The following is a 10,298-nucleotide window of genomic DNA, read 5'->3' on the forward strand; positions in this document are numbered from 1 at the left end:
AAATATTATTCAAGCTATCTAGTTTAGGATGATATAACGTGGTTGCTTGCTTTCCTAGATACAAATGATGCACAAACAAATACTCTTGTTCATTGCAAATTGGGATGCAGATGATTCTGAAAGTGAGTTTCTAACTAGTTTGTACTGTATGGAGGATTTGTTTCTACACTTGTACAGTCCTAACGCATACATTGTAGAATCTCTGCACATTACCTAGAAGAAAATATACTCTATAAATATGTACGGATATATTTATATGAGTCATATGCTCTAGAATCATCTACAAATATATATATAAAGATGCAACACTTACGTGACACAAAATAATCGAGATAGAATTGTGATGTTGTCATACTTTTTAGCTTCACTTAGATACAGGAAAAAAGTTCACTCGGCAATATATATTTCTCTTTCGTGCGACATAAGAAAAGTTTGAAACATAAAAAATGTATGTGAGTAAAGTTTGAAACATAACGATACCAAAACAATAAAACTGTTTAAGAACGAGCATCAACTATGAATATTTATCGACATGTTTTCTGCTTAATTCTGCTAGGTAATATGAGAAACATATACTCCCTCCATTCGAAAATAAGTGGCGTGGCTTTTGTTAAAATTTTGAAACCACGCCACAGATTCTTGAACGGACGGAGTAGTTAATCTTTGTTGTATGGGCAAATAGATGACAACAACAAAGTTTCCAGTCGCAAACAAGTTGGGGTGGGCTACAGTTCAATCACATAAGATCTGGAAACCCATAGATGACATATATTCCATGACATTGAAATATGTAAAAAGTAAATGAGTTCAATATAAAATACACAAAAATTCATATTACCGATGACAATATATGATATAGGCTTGTAATATACTTCTGTTACACAAACACTAGAATACAACATCATTTATATCTAATCATTCTTTATATGAGTATGTAATTTTCGTCCCTATAAGTTTCCTATTTTTCATAGAACCATCACATATTTGTATCGGGAACCGCTTGGCATCAGACTATTGATGCCTAGCCTCCCATCAGACCAGCTTATGGCCGTTTGATGCAACCCGAAGTGATCGTTAGATGAGGTCCTTGGGGAGTTATCAAAATTAAAACTAATTAAAACTAAACGTGGGATGTATTATTAATTGCAACATGATTTACCTCTCCAAGAATTTTAGGAAACAAATTTCAGTCATTAAGAAAACTAATAAATATAGAAGGATTATCCCCATCATATACTAGTTTGATTCCTTATCGAATAAACTTATTTTTCTTCTAATGATATTCATGTTTGCTTCCACTGAAACCGAAATTTACTTCTATGAAATGAAATTGGTTTTTACATGGTTGTTTTGAACTCAATTTTTTTGCTTCCCCCTATTGTAAATTGAGCTTCCATGGTTAATAATTACTTTAGAAAATCTTTCATGGTTAATGAAATTTGCTTCAATATTTGTTAAATGCAACAAATTTATGCTTCCATCAGCAGAAGAGTGAGGTTCCCTGGTTAAGGAATTTTGCTTCATGTTTTCAACAAAAGAGATTTATGCATCATTTGACCGGACAATGAGTTTCCATGGATAGTGAAATTTGCTTAGTTCTTGCAATTTTTTCGTTTACTAAAACAGAATTTTGTGTATCATGTAACAAGATGATATATTGTTTCGGAAGCATCACCAAATTGATTCGATCGAGTAGATAATTGCTTTTTTCCTTTTGAGAGAGATCGAGTAGATAATTTGTTCAATAGGAGGATCATGGGCTGCATCGAGGACGAGTGGTGCTATGGAGGGGATCGAACCTTGGTGGCGGTGCATGGAGAGGTTGACAGTGAGTGGATTGGGTGCGGGAGATTGAATTTGGGCGGTGCAGATGGAGGAAAAAGGGATGATGTAGTTGGATTGAAATCTTGGCGTAAGGTGGGTCGCAGGAGGAACGAGGTGGGAGTTTTAGTTTGGAAACGGGCGAGGGATTATTGGGATTAGGCGAACGTGGCTCCGTAAAAACGGGAAGGGATTTTGCTGTGTATCTCGGCCGTGTGATGGAAGCCGAATCATTGAACCCCGAGTGGTCTGACGATAGGTTTTTACCAGACTACTGGTGGGAAGCGTTTCCCCTCATTCGTTTGGATGGCTTCTACGGTCATCCATCATTGACAAAGGTGTCTGACAAATTTCCATAGAAGTGATATCATGGCGGGATAATGTCTAGGGCCTAAGTGAGGATGACAGTATCATATATCAAATCCTACAAATATATATTGATATATGTGATACTTTTTCAATACTAATTAATTTTTTTGCCAAATTTAGGACATATTATAAAATTATATTTACTGACCTCTTATTTTATGACATAATAATTTTGAATAAGTCAATTTATGTTTTTAACACACATTTCTAAGCAGGTGTAAGGAGATCGTATGCACCCGTGTTACTCAAACAAGATTTCACTAGGAAAAGTCTACTTGTAATAATCTAAAGCCGCCATTGCCATCCATATTCAGTTGTTTTCCAATAAAAATCTTAATTATCAAGCACCCAAAAAAATTGGAGAGGGGATTTATGGTACCATGGTTCATCAAAGAAGTAAGATCAATTCAATTATATCTAACATAGACTTTACGAGGATATGGTCCATATCATGGGCCTATACCTAGGCACATACAGCACTAGCCATGGCCTGGGGCGACAAGTTTTTTCGTTTACTGTAGGTAATGTTCATCAATCTTGTTATGAAGTTGGCCTGGGGTGTGGCTCGATGCTGGCTACACAACTGAGCCATATTAGAAGAAATGGATAGTAGTTAGGTTAGCCTCTATGATCTATAACGCCACAGTTTTCATTTCATACTTTGTAGGGTGCACACTCGCAAACTCTTTGGTTAGAAGGATGACCAAACCATATGATTAATATATCAACACTAAGAATTATGTTAACCGTAAGAAGATTGGTCTGGTATCGGTAGCAGATTTTTAGTTTGAAAATAAAATAAAAAACGGAAATTTTGTACTTTGAAATTGATAGCCCATGAATGTATGATAGATTCATATTTAATCAATTTTGTTGGAGAAATAGATAAATTCTCCTATGACATGGTCCAAATGCTGGCTTGAGTAGACTTAATAGTTAGGAAAATTAACCGAAAAGTTTTTCTGACAGAAATATCTAGAATTGTTAGTGCTTAGTGTACCTATTAACCATGTTATAACATAAAAAAGAGTCATAAATCCTTTAGTAGGTTGGACTCAAATCAACGGTGCCGAGCCACGCTCTGATGGACCATGGTCCAACAACGTATTTCCGGCCCAACATCAATATCTATACCACTATATAGTGTACAGATAACTTTGAGTATCAACCGTTGGATGAAGCTGGTCCGAGTAGAAACGTAAACATGGCAAATCGGAGTGTTGCGGGTTGTTGGATCTTTTCTTTACTACATGAATCATCTAGAAGATTCTATGATTGGGCTTAAGCTCTATGCACATTTTCCACAAAATTTAAAACACACACCTACTTCGCTCTAGAATCTTTCATGCTGGCTCTCCTAAAATTTTTTTCTATCAAAAATATCACTCATTCCAATATTGCCACAAAAAACCATTCATTTTTAGTTAGTGTCTATTCTTTGTATTCAGGGCTATAGATTCATAAGGCATTTGTATCTTTGTGGGTAGAGCAATAACTGTTCTGATCACTTTCTATTAAAAATTGCAATGCCCCAGAAGATGCCTAGACAAAACACACTCAATTTATTTCACTCGAGTTTTGTATTTATACTTTGTGTATATGTGCCAATATATTTTCGAAAATGATACACTTACGGACGTTTATTACGGAGAGAATTCTACAGGCGTACGTGTTCTTTCCTAATTCACCATTCCCCCCTGAATTTGTGGTGTGGGGCCCTCCTTCCCCCAACTAATTGATAGCAGCGCAGTCCGTGAGCCTCAGTCCGAAGTAAATTGCCCGTAACTGTAGCATTGTTGATATATTTTCACTTGCCTACAATAAGACACATCGATATTACGTTCTAACTTGATTATTTAAGCTCTCGGTGGTGCACTGTATGCTCCCGTCCTACGGGTGCTCTTAGGTTGTTCGATTGTGAATCCAACGGTTGCACGAAGAGGTCAAACAAATTTGCAGAAAACCCCTAAATCCCGTAATTTCGCGTAGGTCCAAAGGCTCCGATGCTAACCATTGGATCCACAATCCAACGGCGCAGAAGCCCCGTAGCATGGGAGCATTGGAGTGGAGGAGCACCTGACGTTCTCTCGGGAGGGAGAGACGACGTTGATGCTTAACGCGTGCACATTCATTGCGTGGCAGCAAAACCGAGCGGCAACGGCAGATAGCGGTGGCGTGGCAGCACGGCGACGAGAACGACGGAGGACGTAGTACAAGCTAGCAGATCTGCAGATGGAGCATCAATCTCGTCCGCTTTTCTTGAAGCAACCGCAACCTGGTGCTCCCGACGCCAATCCAAAGCACGCGCGCTCGCGATCCATGCGCACCGGACGGACACCCAGCTCCCGCGGAGCAGAGCAAAAAGAGAGACGGTGCACGAACGCGCGCACCAACCAACCAACCACTTTCCCCGGGAAGGGCAGCGCGTCCGGAGCACGGCACGGCACGGCACGCGCGATCCCCTCTGCCGCCTTGGCCGGGCGTACGTGCGCGCGCGCGCTTGACGGGGTCACGGGCGATGCGGCCGGCCGCCACGCGCCGCCATGGGCCTCTTTGACGGCCTCTTCTCCGGCCGGCGCGACGACGTCACTGGAAGCGGCGACCCCGATACCGCGGCGCCGGCCATGGCCACGGACGACGCGGCGTCGGCGTCCTCGTCGGCGCAGCAGTGCGGCGGCGACATCTCCGCGCTCTCGCCCACCGCCGCCTCCGTCGTCCACCGATGCGCGCAGTGCGTGTCCCTATTCCATCTTCCTACGCTGTTCTTGGATTCTTTCTTGGGACTGACGGATCGAACATTTGGGTCGCATGCAGGATCGCCGGCGTGCCCGTGGAGCAGCTGGTGCGGCGGCTGGAGCCGGACGAGCAGCCGCCGCTCGCCTACGCCAGGAGCATCGTGGAGTACTGCTCCTACGTCGCCCTGCGCGCCGAGACCCGGCGCCGCCACGACCACCTCGGCGACAGGGAGTTCCACTCCCTCACCTACGACATGATGCTCGCCTGGGAGGCGCCCGACCACGACACCGACGCGGAGCTCCAGGTTCGGCTCACCGAAACCACTTGACGCATCGATGGCAGGAAGCAGTTCACCTTAGTGACTGATCAAAATCGATGGTTCGAACATTGTAGAAAACGGCGTTCGCCTGGGGCAGCGACGGCGACGACGATGACGACGACGGCGGGTCCATATTCTACTCCAGCCCCACGAAGACGGCAATTCAGGTCAGTCCATGGCTTCGGCTCCACATAATTGTGCTCTGTTCTTGCTCAATCTATTCGGTCATATGTTCATATGATTCGTTGATGGATTCTGGAATGGATGTGCAGGTTGACGGGAGGAGGACGGTCGGGCCGGAGGCGTTCGCGAAGATCGCCCCGGCCTGCCCGGCCGTGGCGCACCCGATCACCGTCCGCAACCTCTTCGACGCTCTCACCAACTCCACCGGCGGCCGCCTCCACTTCCTCATCTACCACAAGTACCTCAAGAGCCTGGACGAGTAGGTGACACACATCCTCTGCTCTGAAGTCTGAACATCCATTTGCGTGGATCGCAGCAATGTGGCATCATATCATGTCTCTGTTGATCACCAGCGTGCTGAGGTCGACGAAATGCATCTCGGGCGGGCACAAGGCGCCGGCGCTGGACCTCTGCGACGGCGAGGTGGTGCTCGACATCTTCGGGGCCGCCACGACGCAGCCGGTCCTGCAGCACATCGGCACGTCCACGTGGCCTGGTTAAGCACCTTCCCTATGGTACATTTTTGCCCCGGCGCTGCTGGTCCGTGCTCCTTCAGGAGGGCCTCATATAAGGTGATCCGTCCACATTGTCGTAGGGAGGCTCACGCTGACGAACCACGCCCTCTACTTCGAGGCCATCGGCGTCGACTTCTCCTACGGCGACGCCGTCGTGTACGACCTCACCAAGGACCTGAAGCAGTGCGTGAAGCGCGAGTCCACGGGGCCATGGGGTGCCCACCTGTTCGATAAGGCCGTCATGTACAAATCTAGCTCCATGTGAGTGAGTGCCTGATGATCCTACAATGGCCTGCAATTTCCAGTTCTTGCAATCATGTATGACATATGTTTATAACACATTTAGTTTTGATACCTTTCGATAGAGATGAGCCAGTGTTCTTCGAGTTCCCTCAATTCAAGGGCCACAGCCGGCGGGACTACTGGTTCGCGGTGATCAAGGAGGTGCTGCACGCCCACAAGTTCATCAGGAGGTACCGGCTCACCGGCTTCAAGAAGGCGGAGGCGCTCGCTGTTGCGACACTGGGGATCCTCCGGTACCGCGCCGTGAAAGAGGGGTTCCACATACTGCCGGCCTACTTCAAGACTACCCTGGCATTCAACCTGGCAGAGAAGCTGCCCAAGGGGGACAAGATATTGGAGGCATTGTATGGCCAGCTGCAGGAACATTGCTCGAGGTTCAGGGGAGGCGATGACCTGGCAGCTCAGGGCAGTTCCGACGAGCTGGCACTCGCGGACCCATTTCCACTATCGGCATTTACGCTCGTGCGGATGGGGCTGCTGACGCTCAGGGAGGAGGACAATCCCGAGGAGAGGGATTTCGCCGTCGGGGATGTGCAGATTGGAAGGACTAGCTCCGTGCAAATGGCTCTGGAGCGATCTGTTGGGTATTCCGGTAGAGTGGAGGCCGCGCGCGCGACACTCGATCAGGTCAAGGTGGAGGACATTGACACCAATGTGGCTGTCCTAAAGGTATTGATCATTATCTTTGAGTATTTCACATTCTTGTGTAATATATTTGAGTTAAGGTACTCATTCTGAAAGTCTGAAATGAACATTGAAGATCATGGTGAAAAAACAATGATCAGTAGAGACATGCAAAACCCTGAACTTCTATTACTCATAATTGGGCAGGATTTTACTGATACCGAATTACTCATAAAGGCAAGGTGGACTTAAATGGATTATTATTAGGATTACTGATGTTTTATTGGTTGCATCTTAACATGCAGGAACTAGTGTTTCCTTTGATTGAAATAGGCAAAAGGCTTGTCTTTCTGGCTGAGTGGGAAGATCCACTTAAGTCATATGTTTTCTTGCTCTGTTTCCTCTACATAGTTTACAGGTAATGTTCATGGTCCAGGACTGAGCATATCTAATGATATAACAGAAGATTTTTCCTTCTCTTTATCCAAACAGGCTTCTTGCCTATCACTTTAAAGATAAATGACGGGATTCCTTTTATTTGTATGCAATCCGCAGAGGATTGATATGGTACATATTTCCCGGCTTTTTGGTCGGGTCTACCGCTTTCATGCTATGGAACAAGCACCATGGCAACAGGCATTTCATCGAAGCATTCGAAGTCACAACCCCGCCTCGTCGACGAACCGTTGAACAACTCCTTGCTCTACAGGAAGCCATCTCGCAGCTGGAGGCACATGTTCAAGCTGGGAACATTTTTCTCCTGAAGCTTCGGTCCCTCATGCTCGCAGCTTTTCCGCAGGTTAATCCTCTGCCCCAAGCCTATACTATGTTTCAGCCCATTCTATACCAAATCTTTGCGTAACTTAGCCTATCTGACAACTGTTACATGGTACCAGAGCACGAACAAAGTCGCGACAACGATGCTCGTTGCGGCTGCAGCATTTGCGTTTATGCCGTTCCGGATCATATTTGTGCTCATCCTGTTGGAGGCTTACACGAGGCATATGCCACTGAGGAAGAAGAGCAGCGAGAAGCTGGTGAGGAGGTTGAGGGAGTGGTGGCTACGGATCCCCGCTGCACCCGTGCAGCTCTTGAGGCCTCATGACACCAGAAGATGGAGGTCGAGGCGGAGATAAGGATACATGTTAATATTTCTTACATTGCCTCGTATATCAGTAATTTTTTGGAAGTTAGAAATGTGGATATTGTACAGACATCATGGCAAAGTTCAAAAAGAAACATTACCGGCATAAGTTCACAAAGAGAGGCTGAACCTGATCTTAATTATTAGTTGGCTGACAGATTTTATTCTTGCTATGGCTAGGATATCAGTTGCCCAAAAGGCGGGATGATGAAAGATATTTGAAATATAATTCAGGTGTTGAATAGCAATGCGTTAATTGAAAATGGCATTTGGAGCATGTGTGTCAGGTTGCTCAATATGAATTGTGATACCGCCTCGTGGTCCCCTTTGGATTTTGTATTCTAGTATACTCAGGTGCGGAGGAGGCTGCCACGGGCCGAAAGAACATTGGGCACAGGCTTATCAGAGTGAATTGTGTCATTTGAACATTGCACATTTGCCTATTTGTTCATTGCGAACTCATTACGCCGCCTTCTTCCTCGGAGCACTATCATCTCGGTCAATAGCTACCATTGATCATATAGGGCGTTACCATTTACAACTTCATGATACATTGTCGTTTCTCTGTTCTATACTCGAACAATTTCTTGTTCAGCATACATCGACTGTATTATCTTGGATTTCAAAATGTATTGAGAAACAACCAGCACTATACTCACTACCTATCTTTGTATTCATGTTTTAATTATAAAACCAACTACATGCAGCACATAATCAGCTATTCTTTCTGTGAGAAAAACACTTAGATATATATATATATATATATATATATATATATATATATATATATATTAATCAAACCAACAACACACAACCTTCAATAAATTATATTGAATTCACTTGGGACCACAGTCTTCTCCCTCAACACGGAAGCATTCTATGAGTTAACCTCTCAATGTTCATATCGCTTCTGGCATAAAAATAAATTTCTACATCATAAGCATACCTGAAAACGGTCTTCCCAAGAGTCTCCTAACATTGAGAGGTTAACATATCGACAGTGTTGTCTATGTTAGGAGACCCTTGGATATGGTCATAATCAAAGCATTCTATGAGTTAACCTCTCAATGTTCATATCGCTTCTGGCATACAAATAAATTTCTACATCATACACATACCTTGCATTCCATCGAACCGCTTGTTGATGCGGTCGATTTCCTCATCAGCCACCTGAAGCTTCCGATTGAGTTCGGAAACTTCTGCGGCCTGGGCGGTTGCCACCAACATAGAAGCCTGTTGCAAAAAACAACACAATATATTACTCTGCTAAATACTATGTGGATCCTCTGACCGGTTTCTTTAAACCGGATAGAGTCTCAGGGGCTACTGTCTGTACACAGGTCTATTCTTCTATGAGGAAAAGTTTTTTTAGAACATTACGCCGCATACCTCAAAGCCTGTCAGTAGGCTGCAGAAGGCTTCGTTCAGTCCGCTTTTAGCAGACTGAACCTTCTCCATGACCGCACCCATCAGGGTGCGGTGCTCCTCCACGATGGAAGCACTTTGCAGCGCTTCCTCCAGAGCATGGGGCGCCTCCGAATTAGTGGAGGCTGCCGATGGAACCGATGCTCCTCCCCCGACTTTTGAAGAGGGCTGCTTATCCGATCCCGGATCCATGCTGGTCTCCGAAATGGTGTTCGGCGGGGGCCCGGGTTGTTGGGGCTCCCCACCATCAATTGTCATAGAGGCTGCCTCCCCTAGGTCTTCGGCGACCGAGGTATTAACCTCGGGCGCCCTCTCGACGGTTTCGTCCCCACCCCCCTCGGCCAGGAGAGGCCCTTCGAGATAACACTTTGGTGTCCTCCATGGCAATAGGCGAGGGGGCTCGCGGCGGCGTGTCACTCTCTGCCATCTCGGGTGGCAGAGAATTCCCCTCCGATAATGGAGTATGTGGGAGCTCGCGGGGAGGGCTGAAAGGCAAATAACAAAATAACTTACATAATGGAAGCAAGTGGACCGAAGATAAACAGTAAGTTTCTGGATACTTACGATTCGGCCAGGGGCTTCACCATGAGAGGTTTATTGGGGACTAGTTCGGACTATGAGTCCGAACTGTCCGAGAGGATCAGCTTCCCTCTCTTGGGTGCCTCCCCCTCCGGGTCTTCGGAGGCTGCCCTCTTCTTCTTCCTCCCTTTGCGGGGGAGTCGCTTTTCGCCTCCTCCTCCTCTTCTTCCTCATCTCCCTCATGGGAAGAGAGGGCTTCGATCTCTTCGGACACTCTTTCCGAAGGACCTTTGTGGCAGGGGCCACCCTTGGCCTCCTTGCTGTTCTTCTTCTTGGTTTT

General features: G+C 45.7%; 1 protein-coding gene across 1 annotated transcript; it reads left to right on the forward strand.

The window, feature by feature from the left end:
• Positions 1-4,438: 4,438 nt before the first annotated feature.
• LOC125540318 lies at positions 4,439-8,623 on the forward strand. The gene is made up of 10 exons (XM_048703926.1): positions 4,439-4,921; positions 5,005-5,230; positions 5,320-5,412; positions 5,518-5,687; positions 5,782-5,924; positions 6,024-6,204; positions 6,309-6,915; positions 7,176-7,288; positions 7,426-7,669; positions 7,767-8,623. Exons 1-10 carry the CDS (start codon positions 4,734-4,736, stop codon positions 8,004-8,006), a joined length of 2,205 nt encoding a protein of 734 aa, XP_048559883.1. The 5' UTR covers positions 4,439-4,733; the 3' UTR covers positions 8,007-8,623.
• Positions 8,624-10,298: the final 1,675 nt, after the last annotated feature.

The sequence above is a fragment of the Triticum urartu genome, chromosome 2 (genome assembly GCF_003073215.2).
Source record: "Triticum urartu cultivar G1812 chromosome 2, Tu2.1, whole genome shotgun sequence".
Classification (NCBI taxonomy): domain Eukaryota; kingdom Viridiplantae; phylum Streptophyta; class Magnoliopsida; order Poales; family Poaceae; genus Triticum; species Triticum urartu.

What these genes read in the sequence shown, in the direction of transcription:
- LOC125540318 (XM_048703926.1), top strand. Translation starts at nt 4,734, where the DNA reads ATGGGCCTCTTTGACGGCCTCTTCTCCGGCCGGCGCGACGACGTCACT. An exon ending in CCAATGTGGCTGTCCTAAAG is followed by an intron (nt 6,916 to 7,175) that starts GTATTGATCATT and finishes CTTAACATGCAG; the next exon opens with GAACTAGTGTTTCCTTTGAT. An exon ending in TTCCTCTACATAGTTTACAG is followed by an intron (nt 7,289 to 7,425) that starts GTAATGTTCATG and finishes TGCAATCCGCAG; the next exon opens with AGGATTGATATGGTACATAT.